General features: G+C 44.4%; 1 protein-coding gene across 3 annotated transcripts in view; it reads right to left on the reverse strand.

The window, feature by feature from the left end:
* Positions 1–23,245, reverse strand: part of arhgef12b (Rho guanine nucleotide exchange factor (GEF) 12b) — a 102,704-nt gene that overhangs the window by 16,393 nt on the left and 63,066 nt on the right. For all 3 annotated transcript variants that reach the window (XM_029699952.1, XM_029699951.1, XM_029699953.1), the window contains 16 exons: positions 23,096–23,173; positions 20,123–20,242; positions 19,480–19,602; positions 19,065–19,190; positions 18,801–18,899; positions 18,544–18,654; positions 18,167–18,265; positions 17,679–17,721; positions 17,402–17,507; positions 16,585–16,722; positions 10,367–10,399; positions 8,595–8,709; positions 8,040–8,145; positions 6,903–7,136; positions 5,684–5,834; positions 427–462 (listed from right to left, as the gene is read on the reverse strand). In XM_029699952.1, the coding sequence (XP_029555812.1) occupies positions 427–462; positions 5,684–5,834; positions 6,903–7,136; positions 8,040–8,145; positions 8,595–8,709; positions 10,367–10,399; positions 16,585–16,722; positions 17,402–17,507; positions 17,679–17,721; positions 18,167–18,265; positions 18,544–18,654; positions 18,801–18,899; positions 19,065–19,190; positions 19,480–19,602; positions 20,123–20,242; positions 23,096–23,173 (1,718 nt within the window). The remainder of the gene's footprint in view (positions 1–426; positions 463–5,683; positions 5,835–6,902; positions 7,137–8,039; positions 8,146–8,594; positions 8,710–10,366; positions 10,400–16,584; positions 16,723–17,401; positions 17,508–17,678; positions 17,722–18,166; positions 18,266–18,543; positions 18,655–18,800; positions 18,900–19,064; positions 19,191–19,479; positions 19,603–20,122; positions 20,243–23,095; positions 23,174–23,245) is intronic.

Here is a 23,245-nt window from a genome sequence, read left to right on the forward strand (position 1 = left end):
GTAGAGAGAGGGGGACCAGTAACTCAATCAATTCTATTCAAAGGTTTTGCCAAAGTTAAGTTCAAGTTTAATCATGTTAATCGTGTTTAATCAATCACAATTGATTCAATTATGTGGGCAACACAAACTTTTTGAATAGCTGGTACTACCGAACAACTGGGGAAAATCAGTTATCATTCATGCCATTCATATGACTACAGAGACAAAAAAACAACAACTGGACCTGTGTTCAAATAGTATTTGAAATTATTTATCCGTACTTGATTGAGCTTGCCTGGCTAAATTGACCAATAGAACAGTCTTTAAACTGCAAACCCTGCCAATATGGTGCTCCAGAACAGCTCAATTTCAAATAGTATTTGAACCCAGGTCTGTAACAACATCAGATGAAATAGAGAATAAAAATAAGAGTAGAGAAAGACTCACCTCCGGGCTGGTTTGGGCGTTCCTCCCTCTTGAGCCCTGGGGATAGAAGATCACAGTCTCTGTCAACACACTTTCTGCCATTCACCAAATCCCTCCTTTCAATCCTCCACATCTATCTGAGCAGAGAACCTAAGGCATGAGTTGGAGAACTCCCCATCTCCAAGTAATACACCATAAGAGGATCTTTCTTTCAATGAGTTTCAATGAGGTCATGAATGATCGGAGAGACAAAGAAAGCGATTCAGCAGCGGAGTGCTGTAGCAGCAGCACCAGAACAGATATGGCTCCGAGGCCTTGAGCATTATGGCTGGGAAGGGCTATGTATCCCAACAGTATGGCCGTATGAGACTGTGAGACTGCAGACTTTGCGGTCGACTGGTTGTGTTGGATGAGAACGGGTGAGCTTGGCAGTGAACCAACACGGCAGCGAAACATTCTGCCTTGGAAGGCTTTTCCCGGGAAAGCTTGCTCCCTATTCGGAACAATATTTCAGTGATCATGCAATCTCGCTCAGCATAAGATTTAGGTTGCATCCCAGATGCCACCCTATTCCCTATTTAGTGCACTATTTTCGACCAGAGCCCAAAGGGAATTGGGTACCATTTGGGAGGCAGACTTAGTGTAGATTTGTGTTGACCCAGAGGACAGTCCTGACTCGGATTAGATAAGCCATTTGAGGTGAAGGAATGGTATATATCAGAGTATCTCAACCCTTGAGCAGAGTAGAATATTCAGTATGTATTGCTGAAACCATCCCATTTGATTACAGAAGATCTGCCCTCTGTATTTCTACGCTGTATATTACTAGCACATTACATGGAGAGGTGCTGTTACCAAGTCATAGTCACTATAACGTCACTATGTAAACAATAGGATTTTTGAGGGGGGTAAACGCTGCTGCAAGCACAGAGATGATCAGAAATGATAATCATACAATAACTGTTTCGTTCCCTTTTTATCCACCGATTGTAAAATACACTAAGTGTACAAAACATTAAGAACACCTGCTCTTTCCATGACATAGACTGACCAGGTGAATCCAGGTGAAGCTATGATCCCTTATTGATGTCACTTGTTAAATGCACTTCAATCAGTGTAGATGAAGGGGAGGAGGCAAGTTAAACATGGATTTTTAAGCCTTGAGACAATTGAGACATGGATTGTGTAGTTGTGCCATTCAGAGGGTGAATGGGCAAGACAAAAGATTTTAGTGCCTTTGAACGGGGTATGGTAGTAGGTGCCAGGCGCACCGGTTTGAGTGTAGAACTGCAACGCTGCTAGGTTTTTCATGCTCAAAAGTTTCCAGAGTGTATCAAGAATGATCCACCACCCAAAGGACATCCAGCCAACTTGACACAACTGTGGGAAGCATTGGAGTCAACATGGGCCAGCATCCCTATGGAACGCTTTCAACACCTTGTAGAGTCCATTCCCCAATGTATTGTTCTGAGGTCGCAAAGGGGTGCAACTCAATAATAGGAAGGTGCTCCTAATGTTTTGTACACTCAGTTTACATTCGATGAATGTTCTTGCTTACCTCATAGTTTAGTTTTAAAATGTAACACTTGCTAAACAAATGAATGTAAAATAGGTTGATTAAGTAAATTGTCCTCAATGGCCTCGTAGCCTGAATTTAGAACGACAATGGCCACAGCCTGAATTAGGTCAAATCAAATCAAATTGTATTTGTCACATGCAGGTGTTAATGTGAGTGTAGCGAAATGCTTGTGCTTCTAGTTCTGACCATGCAGTAATATCTAACAAGTAATCGAACAATTTCACAACAAGTACCTTATACACACAAGTGTAAAGGATTGAATAAGAATATGTACATAAAAATATATGGATGAGCGATGGCCAAACGGCAAACGCAAGATGCAGTAGATGGTATAGAGTACAGTATATACATATGAGATGAGTAATGTAGGGTATGTAAACATGATATAAAGTGGCATTGTTTAAAGTGGCTAGTGATACATTTATTACATCCAATTTTTTATTATTAAAGTGGCTAGAGTTGAGTCAGTATGTTGGCAGTAGCCACTCAATGTTAGTGATGGCTGTTTAACAGTCTGATGGCCTTGAGATAGAAGCTGTTTTTCAGTCTCTCGGTCCCAGCTTTGATGCACCTGTACTGACCTCGCCTTCTGGATGATAGCGGGGTGAACAGGCAGTGGCTCGGGTGGTTGTTGTCCTTGATGATCTTTTTGGCCTTCCTGTGACATCGGGTGGTATAGGTGTCCTGGAGGGCAGGTAGTTTGCCCCCGGTGATGCGTTGTGCAGACCTCACTACCCTCGGGAGAGCCTTACGGTTGTGGGCGGAGCAGTTGCCGTACCAGGCGGTGATACAGCCCGACAGGATGCTCTCGATTGTGCATCTGTAAAAGTTTGTGAGTGTTTTTGGTGACAAGCTGAATTTCTTCAGCCTCCAGCTGCGCCTTCTTCACCACGCTGTCGGTGTGGGTGGACCATTTCAGTTTGTCCGTGATGTGAACGCCGAGGAACTTAAAACTTTCCACCTTCTCCACTACTGTCCCGTCAATGTGGATAGGGGGCCGCTCCCTCTGCTGTTTCCTGAAGTCCACGATCATCTCCTTTCTTTTGTTGACATTGAGTGTGAGGTTATTTTCCTGACACCACACTCCGAGGGCCCTCACCTCCTCCCTGTAGGCCGTCTCGTCATTGTTGGTAATCAAGCCTACCACTGTAGTGTCGTCTGCAAACTTGATGATTGAGTTGGAGGCGTGCATGGCCACGCAGTCATGGGTGAACAGGAGAGGGCTGAGAACGCACCCTTGTGGGGCCCCAGTGTTGAGGATCAGCGGGGAGGAGATGTTGTTTCCTACCTTCACCACCTGGGGGCGGCCCGTCAGGAAGTCCAGGACCCAGTTGCACAGGGCGGGGTCGAGACCCAGGGTCTCGAGCTTAATGACGAGTTTGGAAAGTACTATGGTGTTAAATGCTGAGTAGTCGATGAATAACATTCTTACATAGGTATTCCTCTTGTCCAGATGGGTTAGGGCAGTGTGTAGTGTGATTGCGATTGCGTCGTCTGTGGACCCATTGGGGCGGTAAGCAAATTGGAGTGGGTCTAGGGTGTTAGGTAGGGTGGAGGTGATATGGTCTTTGACTAGTCTCTCAAAGCACTTCATGATGACGGAAGTGAGTGCTACAGGGTGATAGTCATTTAGCTCAGTTACCTTAGCTTTCTTGGGAACAGGAACAATGGTGGCCCTCTTGAAGCATGTGGGAACAGCAGACTGGGATAAGGATTGATTGAATATGTCTGTAAACACACCAGCCAGCTGGTCTGCGCATGCTCTGAGGACGCGGCTAGGGATGCTGTCTGGGCCGGCAGCCCTGCGAGGGTTAACACGTTTAAATGTTTTACTCACGTTGGCTGCAGTGAAGGAGAGCCCACAGGTTTTCGTAGCGGGCCATGTCGGTGGCACTGCATTGTCCTCAAAGCGAGCAAAGAAGTTGTTTAGTTTGTCTGGGAGCAAGACATCGTGGTCCGCGACGGCTGGTTTTATTTTTGTAGTCCGTGATTGACTGTAGACCCTGCCACATACCTCTCGTGTCTGAGCCGTTGAATTGCGACTCTACTTTGTCTCTATACTGATGCTTAGCTTGTTTGATTGCCTTGCGGAGGGAATAGCTACACTGTTTCTATTTGGTCATGTTTCTGGTCGCCCTAATTAAAAGCCGTGGTTCGCGCTTTCAGTTTTGCGCGAATGCTGCCATCAATCCACGGTTTCTGGTTGGGCAAGGTTTTAATAGTCGCTGTGGGTACAACATCACCAATGCACTTGCTAATAAACTCGCTCATCGAATCAGCGTATTCATCAATGTTGTTGTCTGAGGCTATCCAGAACATATCCCAGTCCACGTGATCGAAGCAATCTTGAAGCGTGGAATCCGATTGGTTGGACCAGCATTGAACAGACCTGAGCACGGGCGTTTCCTGTTTTAGTTTCTGTCTATAGGCTGGGAGCAACAAAATGGAGTCGTGGTCAGATTTTCCGAAAGGAGGGCAGGGGAGGGCTTTGTATGCGTCACGGAAGTTAGAATAACAATGATTCAGGGTTTTGCCAGCCCGGGTCGTGCATTCGATATGCTGATAAAATTTAGGGAGCCTTGTTTTCAGATTAGCCTTGTTAAAATCCCCAGCTACAATAAATGCAGCCTCAGGATATGTGGTTTCCAGTTTACATAGAGTCCAATGAAGTTCTTTCAGGGCCATCGATGTGTCTGCTTGGGGGGGATATACACGACTGGTTCTAATCGAAGAGAATTCTCTTGGTAGATAATTCGGTCGGCATTTGATTGTAAGGAATTCTAGGTCAGGTGAACAAAAGGACGTGAGTTCCTGTATGTTGTTATGATCACACCATGTCTCGTTAATCATAAGGCATACACCCCCGCCCTTCTTCTTACCAGAGAGATATTTGTTTCTGTCGGCGCGATGCGTGAAGAAACCAGGTGGCTGTACCGACTCTGATAACGTATCCTGAGTGAGCCATGTTTCCGTGAAACAAAGAACGTTACAATCTCTGATGTCTCTCTGGAAGGCAACCCTCGCTCGGATTTCGTCTACCTTGTTGTCAAGAGAATGGACATTGGCGAGTAGTATACTCGGGAACGGTGCGCGATGTGTCCGTCTACAGAGCCTGACCAGAAGACCGCTCCGTCTGCCCCTTCTGTGGCGCCGTTGATTTGGGTCGCCTGCTGGGATCTGATCCATTGTCCTGGGTGGTGGACCAAACAGAGGATCCGCTTTGGGAAAGTCGTATTCCTGGTCGTAATGTTGGTGAATTGACGTTGCTCTTATATCCAATAGCTCCTCCCGGCTGTATGTAATAAAACTTAAGATTTCCTGGGGTAACAATGTAAGAAATAATACATAAAAAAACAAAATACTGCATAGTTTCCTAGGAATGCGAAGCGAGGCGGCCATCTCTGTTGGCGCCAGAAGTTTATAACTTCAACTGTCTAGGAAGGTCCACTGACCATGATTCCACACCCCTATGTTTATACACCGCTTCATATTAAGTTGTATATTTAGCAAGGTCTAATCAACACCTAGCTGTGTATATTCCACTGAAGATTGTTATAACAAGAGGGACACTATCAAAGTGTACCGCCTCTGTGGCCTGTGTGGTCTAACAGAGTCTGCATGGGTTCGAATACGACCCCTGACACCATAAATCTGTTCCCGCCCTTACCTGTTCCCGCCCTTACCTGTTCCCGCCCTTACCTGTCACTTTCACGCTCCTCCTCCTGTAATTGGTCCAGGGTGCAGGGGCTGAAGTCAAAGTGGGTGCTGGTTAGGTGGACCATCCCGTCCAGGGTGTCGCCCGAGTGGAGCCCGTCTGTGCTCAGTCTGGGCAGGGCAGAGGGAGTGAGTCCTGGAGAGGAGAGAACAAAATAGGAGGAGAGGTCAGGGGTTGTAAGTAAAAAGCATCTCAGAGTAGGAGTGCTGATCTATGACCAGGTCCCAACTGTCCATGTAATCTTATTTTCGTTGTGATCTAAAAGACAAGACCGATCCTAAATCAGCACTTCTAATCTAAGACACTTGATACATACGGCCCCAGAGGGAGGCTCTTACATTAGAACAATCCAAGGTTAATGGGCTAATGTCCCTCTCCAGGTGGATTAATGAAGTTCAATTACAGTTTAGCAGGGTGAATGTCCCTCTCTATGTGAATTAATAAAGTTATATTCTACGTCTAACCAGAGGCAATATGGTCCTAAGCAATATGGCGAAGGCTCACGTACGTTTCTTAATTCTAAAGGTCAAACAAGATCTCCATGGAAGAGAAGTGCGTTAGTCAACAGATGTCTTATCGTGCGGTGGAACAAGCTCAAGACTAGAGATACGCTATAGTCTAAAAGCAGTGCAAAAATAATATCCGCACTACACACAGCAGATGTTTCAAAAAGAAAATAGAGAGGGGTCGTTTCGACAGATCATATGCCGACAAAGACTAGACGACGTTCTGAAAAAAAGGCCTCCCCCCAATTAGGAATCAACAAGAAAAAGCCAAAGAAAGCAATTATTTTCCAGAAGGCTGGGCCACTGTAAGCCAGGCTAAGCCAGTGTAAAAGAGTCCTGACAACAAAAGGCCAAGGAGAAAACATGTCTGAGAGGAGGGAAGTGGATGACAGAACAAAAGCAAACAGACAACGTGAGGAGGAAAGAAAGCGAGGAAGCCAGCTTGGAGGGAAGACATGAAGACAGAAAGAGAGAGCGAGAGAGAGTGAGAAAAGAGAATTGGTTATACTGAATGAGGTGAGTCCACCCCTCAAATATATAGCTATTTGAGTACTTGGAAAAGCACTAAAGCGCTATACTGTATGACACAATTCTTTACCTTCTATCATTATTTGAGAGAAGTGGAAAGGAAAAGGCAGATAGGAAGAAACAGTGAGGAGGAAAGGCATAGGTTGGGGGAGAGACGAGGGGTCCTTACCCAAGTCAGAGTCGCGTCCCGTCAGGTCGGAGCCCTGGCTGGCTGGGGCACTGTGGGGGGGGGATGCGATGTAGGCCAAGGGGTGGGTGGCCGCGTCAGAGCCTGGATCGCTGAATTGGCTTCGGGCACGGATGCCGCCTGCCGAGAATTCTGGGTGCTCGAAGACGCTGAGGGCGGGCTGGGAGAGCTGTTTCTGGGGGCCCCGATGCTTGTTCAACTCCATGGCCTTACTGACTACACACACACACACACACACACAGATATAAGCCAAACGAGAGTCAGTAGCTCACACAGCCATGCACAGCCCCACTATCTCCAAACCCAGAGCTCAGGGAGAAAGAAGGAGCAGCAGCTATGAAGAGGGAGGGGGCTTGAGACAAACCACAGTGAGTGGCTTGGCTGATACAATACAGATATAGATCTACTAGATTGGCCAATTGGTTGAGAATGGCAACGTAGCAATGTTATGACAAAAGGGTCCATATCTTCCTCATTTCTAAATGGACATCTGATCAAATGAAAAAGAGCAGTATGGAAGTACAGACGTATTTATCTCAATATGAAATCATAATTTAAAAAATAATCACACTGATTAACTGCAATACTTATTATACCTGTAAAAATGTTTTAGTCATGATACATACATGTCTCCCAAGGCTCTTTGAACATGTAAATGAGTGTGTCTGCAAGTCTAATATGTGTATATCTATGGCGGGAGCAGCACAACGTAATGGGGAGCTGGCCCACACAACTCCAGACAGGCACTTCCTGTTGCGGAAGTCCACAATCTCCTTACAGCGCTGGATGTGAGATGTAATGTGTCTGAGCCTGAACACAACACCACTAGCTTCTGTCCTCAGTGCAATACCAGGGCTATACATTCCCTTGAACTAAGTTCAAATATCCACACCTGCATACTACTGGTGATGTATTGGACATGCATATTAGGTAAATGCTAGTGTGGATATTGGCACATAGGGATGTGTGTTGTTATTTTTGTATATAAAAAAAATGTGTCACTACAGAGCCTGTTACACATCTCAAACTAACCATTACCGTTTTTTTTGCGTTCCAAACTGGCACACTAGGAGGGAACTGTTAAGTGTACTACATCCATTTGTAGTCTTCCACACTTACTTGAAGCTGAGTCCACGCGGCTGGGCCGCCGAGGAGGGCCGAGGATGCTGGGAAAGCGAGGCTTCTTCACCTTCTCCTCCCCCTCTTTCTCAGTTTTGGTGCTCTTCTGCTCCACAGAACAAAACACATACAAACTGCCCAGTCAGAGAATTTAAAACTGGGTCACTTTCAGTAGGCAAATGTTGTTGAACGTTGAAGATAGACATGTCATGAATAGAGCTGCTGTGATTCCTTATTATACATATTCTACATGTCAAAGAGGCATGTTTGTTTTATGCTATATTTTTATCTGGAAGTTGCACAATATTGTGCCCTACTGAACGCTACCCTGGAAAGCTGCTAACAAGTGAGACACCATGTCACCATGCTTGTTACCAAGAAAAAACTCACACCAAGAAGTAAAACAGTGCCCCTGTGTGAAGAAACGGAATAATTTATGCTACATCAAATTAGAAGTTCCTACAAGCTGTAAAGGACCACGGTATTGTGCTCAAATACATAATCGATGCGTCAAGCTGGTTGTGTACAGTGTGTGTGTGAGTGTGTGTGTTGTACCTTGATCTTGGGCAGGAAGTTGATGCGGACTCGTTTGGGCTCTAGGCTACGTGGTTCCTTTACTTTCACCCCCAGGTGTTTCATATAGGTGAGGATGACATACTGCATAGTAGTGCTGCAACACAATACACTATTCATTAATTGTTTATATTACCATTAACCCAGTACAGCCCACTTTATCTTAATATAAAATGATCTAAATCATCATATTGATGATATTATTATACTTATAAAAATGGTTTAGTCATGATACATAAATGTCTCCCAAGGCTCTTTGAAAACAGTAATTCTAATAGGACACATGTTATCAATCACTAGAAGCACATGTGGGGATAATCGAATTAAAAGGTTAGGAAACTGACCGAATCAGTTTTTACTAATCGCCCTATTCTTCAATACCATTCATATTGTCAGAACAGGGTCGTGTTAATTAGGGCGCGTAAAGGAAAACGTTTTGCAACTAAAAACAAAAATATTTTTTTCACAAGACCAGGTAGTCCCTCCCCACTTCGGTCTGTTTTCTTCCATTTGGTACTAATGAACACCACCCTGGCCCAACTCAAAGTGTGTAGTACCACAGACCTCCAACAGATGGAGGCAGATCACACTATTTTTTTAACTTGTATTTAACCTTTTATTTAACTAGGCAAGTCATTACGCTATGACGTAATGGCAGACAGGATGCGTCCTAAATGGCACCCAATTTGGGCAAAAGTAGTGCATAATATAGAGAATAGGGTGCCAGTTGGGACACATATTCAGTAACCTATGTCACTTCAACAGCTCTTCTCACAGCATGGATAGAAACAACATGCTGATGGAATTCACGTATTAGAAATATGCAGCCACAACGTAAGCCATTCCCCAAATAGACCACACAACATTGTGCACACACACGCACACACGCACACACGCACACACACACACACACACACACACACACACACACACACACACACACACACACACACACACACACACACACACACACACACACACACACACACACACACACACACACACCATCTGTCCTAGCACACTGACCCCTTAGTCAGAACAGAACGCCGGTTAGCCATATGGGATATGAACCACTTTCATATAATCTGTGTGCTAACTACATGCGACTGAAAATAGTGGAAAGAAATGGTTTAGAGTATTAAACCAAGAGAACATAATTCCAATACGCGTGGACTTCCGATCAGGGCTGTATACACAAAGCATCTGATAGTAAGTGTGGTGATCTAGGATCAGGTCCCCCCTGTCAATATAATAATTAACATCATCTTCCAAAAGGGGAAATTATCTTAGATCAGCACTCCTACTCCGACAGGTTTTGTGAATACAGGCCCAGATAGTGTGGGTGTTTCACCTCGACCTTCACAAGTAATTGAACTCATACACAAAAACTGTATGACAACACACACTCACTTGAATTCATTCAACAATCAACACGCTACTTCCCCAGCAAACTTTCTAAACTCTAGTATGAGAACAGACCTATCCTCGTCATATTCTGACATCATGTGGTTAGTTACTTTAACATCAGGGGTCGGCAACAGGTGGCCTGCAGGGATTTTTTGGGGCCCTCAAGCAAAACAGGAAATCTGTATCTCATGTACGAAATAATCATTTTCAAATACAATCTCTTATTGAGCTTAGTTGTGGTCAATATGCAGTGTACAAATGATTATAATTACGTTGCCTCCCCCCAACCATCCACTGACAAAAATCTAGTTGCCAACCCCTGCTTTAGATAAAAAATCCCCCCTTACCACTTCTCCTCTTCTGTGGGCTGTGACGTAAGCCTGGAAGAAGAGAAACACATAATAGGGTTAAGTCACACACACACACACACACACACACACACACACACACACACACACACACACACACACACACACACACACACACACACACACACAGACACACACACACACACACACACAACAATAAGCAGTTTCACTTCTACTTCAAATAGACAAATGTGTAGTCTGCTTGTATAATGGTAATGCAATTCTATTAGCCCATGTCTAATATCTCAATTAGTCATTATGTGATTCCTCACATTATCTCCTCGCCTCCTTCTCAACTGTATTGGAGGAGAAGATCTAAGGTCCCTTTCTTCGGACCTTTTTCTCCAATGGATTTTGAGAAGGATGAGAGAGAGGATGTGAAGAATCGAAGAAAGATTAGTTGAGAAAAAGCCCATGACTGGCGAGCTTTCTGGCACAAAATGGCTGCCGTGCATCATCCAGGTGGGTGCTACACATTGGTAGCTACCCATACATATATAAAAATGTTTGAGTGTGAAAAAGTCCTCTATTTCAATGCATTTTCAGCTTCCAGGAATTGTGTACAAATCCTTGCGACATGGGGCTGTGCATTATCATGCTGAAACATGAGGTGATGGCGGCGGATGAATGGCACGACAATGAGCCTCAGGATCTCATCACGGTATCTCTGTGCATTCAAATTGCCATAGATAAAATACATTTGTGTTCATTGTCCGTAATTTATGCCTGCCCATACCATAACCCCACCGCCACCATTCGGCACTCTGTTCACAACGTTAACATCAGCAAACCACTCACCCACACAAAGCCATACACATGGTCTGCAGTTGTGTGGGGTGTTTCTACGAAATTCTCTAAAACAACGTTGAAGGCGGCTTATGGTAGAGAAATTATCAATAAATTCTCTGGCAACAGCTCTGGTAGACATTCATGCAGTCAGCATGCCAATTGCATTCTCCCTCAAAACTTGAGACATCTGTGGCATGGTGTTGTGTGACAAACATGCACATTTTAGAGTGGCCTTTTATTGCCCCCAACACAAGGTGCACCTGTGTAATGATCGTGTTATTTAATCAGCGTATTGATATGCCACACCTGTCAGGTGCATGGATTACCTTGGCAAAGGAGAAGTGCTCACTAACAGGGAATAAGCTTTTTGTGCATATGGAACATTTCTGGTATCTTTTATTTCAGGTTATGAAACCAACACTTTACATGTTGGGTTATTTTTTTTGTTCAGTGTAGGAATAATTTAGGATCTCTGTGATGCTTAGGTTTTTTTATGTTATCAAACAAAACTCTAAAAGGCCGAAATATTCACAAGGCAATTTCAAAAGGCCAAAATCTGCATGTGCATGCAAATGTCAAAACATTGGTAACTAGTAGCTACAGTCTATCCCGAAACGGCTTAAACCTTCACACTGGCATCAACAACAGGTGAGTGCAGGTAAGAGAGACGGTCTTGGGAGAGTGAGATGATATCAGTGGTCTTGAAAGTACGAGTGTGTCTCTGTCTGTCTGTCTGTCTGTCTGTCTGTCTGTCTGTCTGTCTGTCTGTCTGTCTGTCTGTCTGTCTGTCTGTCTGTCTGTCTCTGTGTGTGTGTGTGTGTGTGTGTTTGAGAGAGACAGAGTAATAATATCTAACTTGTATCTATCTTAATCCCTGTAATCTGTACAGTTTGCCGTGTTTGAGGCCCAGAGAGCAGAGACACGCAAGCACTCACTGACCTGGAAATAATTCCCAGAAATGGCATGTGTATGTGGTACAATTTCTTCTACACACACGGTAAGTGGAACAACAGAGTGGTTCCATGTCATTTCAGTAAGCCATGACACCTAAGGACGGGCACGGTTATTCTAATATTTTAATATCCCAACAGACGTTAGTATTCAAATAATTGCGAGAGTATTCAGATTTATTTTTATCATAAGTCTAAACTTTTAAATTAATTTGTATGATGTGTGCCCCATAAAATGACATACCATAGTACCCTTCACAGGCTTCACACGTTTGTTGTTATTGTCGGCCATTCAAAGTGGCACTGTCTACAGTCAGTGGCTCCATGTGTACCAAGCAATGTGGGAGATCTCTAATCAATGCAACATGGAATTACAATGACTTTTTATTTAACCCTTATTTTATCAGGTAGGTTGACTGAAACCACATTCTCATTTACAGCAACGACCTGGGGAATAGTTACAGGGGAGAGGAGGGAGGATGAATGAGCCGATTGGAAGCTGGGGATGATTAGGTGGCCATGATGGTATGAGGGCCAGATTGGGAATTTTAGCCAGGAAACCGGGGTTAACACCCCTACTCTTACGATAAGTGCCATGGGATCTTTAGTGACCTATTTAACGTCCCATCCAAAAGACGGCACCCTACACAGGGCAATGTCCCCAATCACTGCCCTATGGCATTGAGATTTTTTATGTTTTTAGACCAGAGGAAAAAGAGTGCCTCCTTCTGGTCCTCCAACACCACTTCCAGCAGCATCTAGTCTCCAATCCAGGACCAACCCTGCTCAGCTTCAGAGGCAAGCCAGCAGTGGGATGCAGGGTGGTATGCTATAACTAAAATAAACTATCAAGTAGGCTGTTGTTTAATCTGAATGGAGTTGTTGTAGACAAAGGCAGGAAGTGCAGAAAAATAGGCTCAATTACTTATAGCTAGCTAGGTAGCTGGCTAACATAGCTGGATATATTAGCTAGCATCTTTACATCGATTTGATGCAGTCAAGACAGGCACTACCAGATGCGATGACGGATAACCTCTGAAATCTATACATTTGTCTAACTAGCACGAGTCTGTATTGCTACTCTTTCTCTCCCCCTCCTGTGTAAAACTCACCGGCACCCAAGTTGAGCAGGCTGCGCAGCACGTCAGTTCCCAAGTTTAAACAAAGTTGTTTTTATTTTTGTATTATGTATTTCGTCTATCAGGATATCCCCCAAAAATCAGTGGTGGCGGTTTGCCAATTTTTTGGGCTTCCTAATTTCTTCCTCATTATACTTATTGAATAATATCTGAATCCTGTAAATTAAAATTGCCAATTTGGGTGCAATTGATTAGCTTAATTTCTCAGAGACCAAATTATATTTCAACAAAATAATGTTTTAGAAAAGTTATTTGTATCTGTTACAGAAACAGTGTTGTTGGGTGTTGAAATCCTCTTCTTGTGCTTTCTGAGGTTGAACGACCCAACACTCCTTTCACCTTTCACCTCTAACCTCTAACCTACAACTTATAACATTACCAGACTAGATAATCCTTATGGCACTGATAACATCAGCTTCCTGTGATTGATGGCATGTGTGTGTACGTGAGTGACAAAGAATGTGTGTGTGTGCTAGAGAGAGAACGAGAGAGAAAGAACGTGCATCGTGCACTACACTTGCCTCCTGTCTATCTCGAAGTGGAAAACAGAGACCTGACTCGTGTCATGTTGTCACTCAATAATCTTGATGATGCTGGCTTGTGTGTGTGTGTCTGATGCGGCAGCACACATGATGGAGCAGTGACAGTCTGATGAGGAACAGGCTGTCTTACATAGTGAGCTAGGTTATAGGACTACATCATGGGCTGGATAGAAGCAGTTTACCGTCTTCAGAACTGGATAATAATTGCTGTATTTGCCTCTTAAAATAATACTATAATTTTCCCGTCCCGCATGGATCATTTCTTTCATAATAACCTTAAACCTGATGAAACTTGTCATTAGAATTTTTCTACAGGCTATTGATATTGTTTGTTCTCTCTTATTATTAGTTCTCTTGCTACACTACATGGCCAAAAGTATGTGGACACCCCTTCAAATTAGTAGATTCGGCTATTTCAGTCACACATTTCTGACAGGTGTATAAAATTGAGCACACAGCCATGCAACCTCCATAGACAAACATTGGCAGTAGAATGGCCCGTCCTGAAAAGCTCAGTGACTTTCAATGTGGCATTGTCATAGGATGCCACCTTTCCAACAAGTAAGTTTGTCTAATTTCTTCTCTGCTAGCGCTGCCCCGGTCAAGCCTAGTGGTTAGCGCATTGGACTAGTAACCGGAAGGTTGCAAGATTGAATCCCCGAGCTGACAAGGTCAAAATCTGTCGTTCTGCCCGTGAAAAAGGCAGTTAACCCACTGTTCCTAGGCAGTCATTGAAAACAAGAATTTGTTCTTAACTGACTTGCCTAGTTAAATAAAGGTTAAATCAAAAATCAAAAAACTGTAAGACATGTTTTTGTGAAGTGGATACGTCTAGGAGCAACAACGGCTCAGCTGTGAAGTGGTAGGCCACACAAGCTCCCAGAACGGGACCACCGAGTGCTGAAGCGCGTAGCGCACAAAAATTGTCTGTCCTCGGTTGCAAAACTCACTATCGAGTTCCAAACTGTCTCTGGAAGCAACATCAGCACAAGAACTGCTTGTCGGGAGCTTCATGAAATGGGCTTCCATGGCCGAGCTGCCGCACACAAGCCAAAGATCACCATGCACAATGCCAAGCTTTGGCTGGAATGGTGTAAAGCTCGCCACCATTGGACCCTGGAGCAGTGGAAAAGCGTTCTCTGGCGAGATGAATCACGCTTTACCATCTGGCAGTCTGACGGAATCTGGGTTTGGCGGGTGCTCGAATGCATAGGGCCAACTCTAAAGTTTGGTGGAGGAGTAATAATGGTCTGGGCCTGCTTTTCATGGATCAGGCTAGGCCCCTTAGCTAAAGTGAAGGGAAATCTTAACGCTACAGAATACAATCACATTCTAGACGATTCTGTGCTTCCAACTTTGTGGCAACAGTTTGGGGAAGACCCTTCCCTGTTTCAGCATGACAATGCCCCCATGCACAAATCGAGGTCCATACAGAAATGGTTTGTCGTGATCGGTGTGGAAGAACTTGACTGGCCTGCTCAGAGCCCTGAGCTCAACCCCATCGAATACCTTTTGGATGAATTGGAACGCCGACTGCGAGCCAGGCCTTATCTCCCAACATTACTAATGCTCTTGTGGCTGAATGGAAGCAAGTCCCTGCAGCAATGTTCCAACTACTTGTGGAAAGCCTTCCCAGAAGAGAGGAGGCTGTTATAGCAGCAAAGGGGGGTCCAACTCCATATTAATGCCCATAATTTTGGAATGAGATGTTCGACAAGCAGGTGTCCATATAATTTTGGTCATGTGGTGTACCTTAAGTTTTTAGGCTATTCAAATAATGAGATGTAACTCTGTAACATTCATTGTTTGATATGGAGAAAGCCCTGCATAAAATAATGAAGCATAGCCTTCAGTCTTATTCGTAGCCAATCGAATGGAGATGAAAGGGAATATAGGCAACGTTTTTTTTAAACAGCTAGACAAAAGATAGTGTCCAGGGATGGGCAACTTTGATAGGGCCACAAAAAAATCAGAACTCACCCCCCCCTCCCACACACATTTTAGTGGCCCCCCCTCTTGACAGCGGAGAGAACATTTTTACATTTTAGAGTTAAGTTTATGCAATTCTACACACTTTGCCATAGTGGCAGAGAGAAGATTTCGCAATTGTATAACACATTTCGTGAAATTCTACTAATTTTGCCATGGGGCAGAGATGAAAATGATCTGTTTTACTGACTAATAAAATCAATGGGGGCTCCCCAGCCGGAAATTCAACCATGATAACGCCGCAAAACTAGCTTAGGAATCTAAAAAAAAATTGCTGACATGGGCTAATTGACTTGACTATAAGTGACTGACGTAACAAGAGAAGAATTGCTGATGCACAGCCAAATTGCACCTTGTGTATTCCACTATTCTAACTCACAACAGTAAGTTGAGACCCACACAGTTCCTAAAAATATATGTTTTTTTACTTCTGGGAGGGGGGGGGGGTTGCCCATCCCGGTTATTGCCTAATGCATTTTTGCACTGCTTTGGTGCAATTCTCCGCTCTGTCTGGCCTACATTCCCCTCTTGCGTTCTGTATATAACATATTTATTGAAATAGGCTATAACAAAGAATGGGCAAATTGCTGGGAATGTCACTTGTGTGCTGTTGTGGGCTGAGACGCTCCGTTTTTTACTGCGCAGTACCAGTCAAGTTCAAATAGGCTAAACCATTGTCTGTCACATCACTCTCTCATCACCATCGACGATCGCTGTCAATCATCGTCGATACACAATGTTATCATAATATCGCCCAACCCTAGTGTGCATATATTGCAGGGACTTACAGAACGTCCTCTATCTTGGAGATGATGTGTTCGGCACAGGAGCGTTCTCTCTCCAGCGACACGCGGTCTCTCACCCTCTCTGTGTCCAGCTTAGCCAGCTCCCCTTCTGCCAGGGTCAGACCCATGCTGCGCTTCTGCCTGTAGACACACACTCACACACACACACACACACACACACACACATACACACACACACAGGCAGACACACACACACACACACACACACACACACACACACACACACACACACACACACACACACAGACGCACAGACACAGGCAGACATACACACACACACATACACACACACACAGGCAGACACACACACACACACACACACACACACACACACACACACACACACACACACACACACACACACACAGACGCACAGACACAGGCAGACATACACACACACACACACACACACACATGGATGCACAGACACAGGCAGACACACACACAGACACACGCACACACACGCACACACACACACACACACACACACACAGATGCACAGGCACAGGCAGACACACACACAGACAGATCCACATACACAGACACAGACAAATACACACACAGACAGATCCACATACACAGACAGATACACATACACAGACAGATACACACACGCACGTGTATGATTAATCCATGAGGAAATACAACATCAAAGCATCATTATGTGCACATCATCTTTGAGAAGTGTGAGTTTGTGCACGTGTGTGTTTGTGGTGTGCGTGTATGGTATGTGTGTGAGACCGTGCGAGTGTGTCTGTGTACGTATGAGTGTTTCTGTCTGAATGTGTGTGTGTCTGACCTGAAGTCCTCTAGGTTCCTCTGGATGTCTGGTAGCAGTGTGTCCTGTAGCAGCTGTATGTAAGGTCTGTGCACTTCCTCTGGGATCAGCTCAGGTCTCCGCCGCTCTGGGAACACACAACAGCATGTTTGCCAACATGCACACACACGCACTCAGTTTGAAGCAGTCTCCCTTTTTTGGAAACATTCTAATCAATTACACTAGACAATACACTACTGCATTGCTAAAACTGTTGCTAAACTAATACAACACATGAGAGGAGTAAGTAATAACTCACCTAGTTCAGAGGCCATAGACTCAGGCACAGCTACTTTCAGATTCTGCAAGTGGAAAAAAAGAGTCCTCAGCTAAAAACAAGTTAGAAGAGAGACCTTCTGCAATACAACCACAACAATACCCTTTCCTCTCCTTCACCCACCGCACCACATAGTGTACATTTAAAATGATCCTAATTATCTGAAAGGAGAGTAAAACCCAACAGACAGACTTCTTCCAGCAGAAGAACCACTTGTGAAGGAACTGTCCAGACACACTCACAAGATGCCCCAGAGACAGACACACACACTGGTGTCACCTATATTTTCTATACACATATGCGCCCCTGTCAAATCCCATTTAAAATACTTTAGCTGAGCCAAATATTAGTCTTCTTTGTGTGTGTGTGTGTGTGTGTGTGTGTGTGTGTGCCCCTGAACTTGCGCATATGTGTGTGTGTGAATGCATGTGTGCTTGTACATAACATGTGTGCACAAGTGTGTGTCTTACCGCTGCTCGGTCCATAAAGAAAGTATGGAAATCCATGAAGATCCGTCTGGTCTCTTTGGAGTTGGTCTGCTTGTACAGGTCAGCGTAAAGGTAGCACAGCTGGTAGAGAATCACAGGCAGTTAGGTCTAAACTACTGACCAAAGCATTCTGGGGTCAAACCACCAAAGTGCTAAAGAGTAACTGCTGTACCCTAATTAGAAAATATCAGCGTTCATTAGGGGCTGCAAAATGTGCCCACATTTCTGGAAAACTTGTGAATTTTGGGACAGTTACCGTAATGTTGCATGCCTAGAGATCAAGCAGTAGCCACTATGGATGTACTTTATGAATGGTGTGAATGAGTGTAAGAGTGTGTGTCTGTGTGTGGTTGACTTGCCAGAGGTGCAGGGTCAAACTGAGAGACCACGTGATGGAGGAAGGCGGCCAAGTGAGCAGGCCGAGACTTGAGCAGCTCTATACTCTGAAAACAACTACACTGACCGTTGATCTGAGAGAGAGAGATCAACAGAAAGGTAAAGTTGAGTAAGAGAGAGACATTGAGAAAATAAGACAGAAACAGACAGGAGAGAAATAGAGATACCCAGTCAGCCAATCAGACAGACAGACAGTTGTCTTGCAGTAGTCCAGCAGTACCTGTTCCTGCTCTGTGTCAAAGTAGTCGTCCTCTGCTCCGATTATCTGGGGGTTGAGACGGGAGAAGGGGCTGCCCACACTGGACTGGAAGTTACAGTTCTGATTCACATGAACACACACACACAGAGACAAGATGTTAGTGCAATGATGGGACTCACATGCACACACACACTCACTCACTGGGCTATTGCAAACAACAAACATACAGTGTGTGTGTGTGTGTGTGTGTGTGTGAGTGTGTGTGTGAGTGTGTGTGAGTCTCACCAGGTCCGCCGTGTCCTCTGTGTCAGGGGAGGGGCAGGAGTTCAGGCTCTCTCGGGGAGTGGTCTTTGGGCTGTGGCAGGGCGTCTCTCTTTGGCACGGATTCTCAGGGAGGGGACTGGGAAACACCTGACATAGAAAGACCCACTCACCAGTCACATATTACATGATTTTGAATGGGCATTGTGGTATTGATTCCACACTTTCCATTCCAATTTTCTCAAACAAAAGCATTGAGGAAAATAGGAATTGGAATTTCAGTTTCTTCCTGATTTGACTGAATTGAAATGGAAAACACCCCAACCCTGGTTCCAGTACAGTGGTATTCTGTTGAGAATGCCAGTTCACATATAACTGTCATGGAAAGACGGTCTGGTGGTGATAATAACAGACAGGCTAGTTGGCCAGGTTGACTCACAGCGTTATTGGTCCAGGGCCCGTCGCTGCCGCTTTCTCCCCGCGAGGAGGGGGTCTGCTCTCCATCGGCTGCCTCAATGCCCCCCTCCTCCACCTCACCGTCCATGGGGGAGAGGGAGCCATCCTGAAAACACACAGAATCATGCCTACTATAAATATGTGACAGGCCAGACAGTAACTGGGCTGTCCCTTTGAGAGTGTGTGTCCCATGCCAATAAAGCCCTTGACCTGAATTGAATTGAGAGAGAGAAAGACAGTGAGAAACAAGAGACAGACAGAGACAGACAGAGAGACAGTGAGAGAGAGAGACAGTGAGAGAGAGTGAGAGAGATAGAGACAGTGAGAGTGAGAGACAGCGAGAGAGAGAGAGACAGCGAGAGAGAGACAGACAGTGAGAGTGAGCAAGACAGTGAGTGAGAGAGAGACAGTGAGAGAGAGACAATGAGAGAGAGTGAGAGAAACAGTGAGAGCAGGAGAGACTGTGTGTGTCTATGAGAGAGTGTTTGTGTGTGCTCCTAAGCTTGATGATTAGTAGATCATTTGAATCAGCTGTGCTATGGCAAAAAAAACAAAATGTGCACCCTTTGGGGTCCCGAGGACTGAGTTTGGGAAACCCTGCTATACATACGTATGTGTGTGTATACCTGAGGTGTGCCTGTGGCCTTGCTGAGCTGGCTCTGCAGCAGAGGAATGTGTTTCTTGGCCTCCTGGATGTCCTTCAGTAGTTTCGCTGTGGGGTTCCTGCTGTACACCTCCTTCATAGCCTGGACATGAGATGACATAATGTGACACACAAGACACAGCGCACATTTTAGGAGAGGACACAGGATGGAGGCTGGAAGGGAGGTGTGTGTGTGCACGTGTGTTTGTGTACGAGTCTGCGTGCATGTCTGTGTATGTGTCCAGTTGGCATGGTCCTAGTTCTATTTCATGGTCAGTCATAGGAGGAAGTGAAACTAAGAGGAGGGTGAGATGTAGTCAGTGTTTGAGTGGTTACCATGGTAGAGTATCTGTTTAGTGGTAAGAATGATTGGCTTCGATGGTACGGGGTCGTATTCATTAGGGCACATGGTAGCAAAACGTTTTGTAACAGAAAACAAAAACAAGCATTTCTTAATGTTCTGGTTGCCTCTCCCTGTTCAGTTCATTTTCTTCCATTTAGTGCCTGAGGAACACGACCCAGAGGAAGAGAAGAAATGGCTCACGAAAGACTTGAGGATTGTGGAAGAACTTGTTTATTTTTCCCATCCCTCCTTCCATTCCTCCCTCACCCACCCACCACTGCTACAGGGCCGTGTTCCTTTGTCACAAAACAGAAGAAACCTGCTTGAGTTCTGGGGAGGTACTACCCAAAGTCATCCAATAAGCAACTCTCATCTCACATTCTGTTGCAAAACGTCTTGTTACGGTGTGTCCTAATAGACACGACCCACAAGACTCTAGCTACACCACTAAAAGCTACTTTAAAGTTTTGACAGCTAACCTGTTTAGCATTGAAATGGGAGGCAGGCGCTCACACTCCCCAGAGAGACAAAGCAGGCATCAATAGAGGCCCCACAGGGGACTTAAACACAAACACACTAATGACAATTAATTAACTTTGCCTTCATTCAATGCTTTCCAGGAAACTCAGTGAGTATTCCACGCTAAATTGGAATGATGCCACTGCTATGAATGCTGCTAGGAAATGTAGTTTACGAAAGATCAGTCAGTAAGGCTGGTCTGAATGGATCGTCACTTTTCATTCAGTTCACATCGCTTCCTATCTCACTCATCAGCATAGCAGATATTTACAGGGTACAGCCAAAAGAGGACTGGCCACCCCTCAGAGCCTTGTTCCTCTCTAGTTTTCTCCCTAGGTTCCTGCTTCTACATCCGCATTGCTTGCTGTTTGGGGTTTTAGGCTGGGTTTCTGTATAAGCACTTTGTAACATCTGCTGATGTAAAAAGGGTTTTATAAATACATTTGATTTGAATTGATTTGATAATGTTACCTCATTAGCTTAGCGTCACGTCTCTCCTCCTATACTATTAACTTCAGTCTATGAGCATTGAACACTAAGGTAATTCCCCCCATGTTGCTGATTAACCTATGGGCTAACGTGCTATTATCACTTTCCTTTTTTTCAACCAATGGGAATGAATCTAGGGGAGTATTTACAGTGCGCTCCAAAGGTATTGGGACCGTCACACGTGTTGTTGTTTTGGCTCTGCCCTCCAGCACTTTGGATTTCAAATGATACAATGACTATGAGGTTAAAGTGCAGACTGTCAGCTTTAATTTGAGGGTATTTTTTTGAATCCATATTGAGTGAACCGTTTAGAAATTACAGCACTGTTTGTTCATAGTTCCCCCATTTTAGGGGACCAAAAGTACTGTGACAGATTCACTTATATGTGTATTAAAGTGGTAAATAGTTAGGTATTTGGTCCTATAATCATAGCACGCAATGACTACATCAAGCTTGTGACTACAAATTTGTTGGATGCATTTGTTTGTTTTGGTTGAGTTTCCGATTATTCTCTGCCCAATATAAATTAATGGTAAATAATGTATTGTGTCATTTTGGAGTCACTTTTATTATATATAAAAATAGAATATGTTTCTAAACACTTCTACATTAATATGGAGGCTACCATTATTACAGATAATCCTGAATGAATAGTGAATAATTATGAGTGAGCAAGTTACAGATGCACAAATACTATAGCCCCAAGACATGCTAACATCTCACCATTACAATAATAGGGGAGGTTAGCATTTTGGGGGGGGTATGATATTCGTGTGTCTAACTTTCTCACTCATCCTTATTCACGATTCATTCAGGCTTGACCTCATAGTCATTGTATCATTTCAAAGTGCTGGAGTCCAGAGCCAAAACAACAGAAAATGTGTCACTGTCCCAATACTTTTGGAGCACACTATATATGTCAACGCAAACCTTGTGTCTCCCACTTGCTGCAACAGTCTTCCAACGACCTTCTACCTCCCCACCACCACTAACTGAAGGTCCGTCATCGGATCCCCGTTCTCCCAGTGGGGTGGGTTCAATGGCAGCTGCCCAGCATAGAGCAACCTGTCCACACCATCTGGCTCTGAGGAGCATTCCTCTGAGACGAGGCCTACCTCAAACTATTCAATACAATTCCATATTGTAGTCTGTCTTTGTTGTTATTCAGTTAAGCCAGTACTCGATTGAACTGAAGCATGCTGCAAATTAACATAGTTAATGTGCAGAAATGTGTAATAACATCATTAAGCTAAAGCATTTATGGATGATCCAGTTCAATGATGAGCATTTGATGACAATTTAATGTGTGAATGATTTTAATTTCATCTGGGCCTGTATTCATATAGCGTCTAAGAGTAGGAGTGCTGATCTAGTTGTACATTTTGGTAATGAATAGGATCACATGTACAAGGACCTAATTCTCGATCAGCACTCCTACTCTGTCTGAGATGATTTATGAATGTAGCTGCATAGAAAAACCTGCATTCACTCTTTCAAATCAAAGAAACAAAGTTCGACTGAATGACAATCTCATCTCCTCATGTAGAAACATTCAGTATGGTGACACTGTGTTTGTGTGTGTGTGTGTGTGTGTGTGTGTCTTGCCTGTAAATCCTCCTGCTCCTTGGTCAGCATCTTCTGTAAGATGTCCACCTTCTGGCTGTGAAGGGCGTTATTCTCCTCCTGAGGGACCAACCCCAAAAATGAATAATAAGAACTGTGTTCGCTTGGGACTTCACTGACGTGCAGCAGAGG

The sequence above is a fragment of the Salmo trutta genome, chromosome 19 (assembly GCF_901001165.1).
Source record: "Salmo trutta chromosome 19, fSalTru1.1, whole genome shotgun sequence".
Taxonomy (NCBI): domain Eukaryota; kingdom Metazoa; phylum Chordata; class Actinopteri; order Salmoniformes; family Salmonidae; genus Salmo; species Salmo trutta.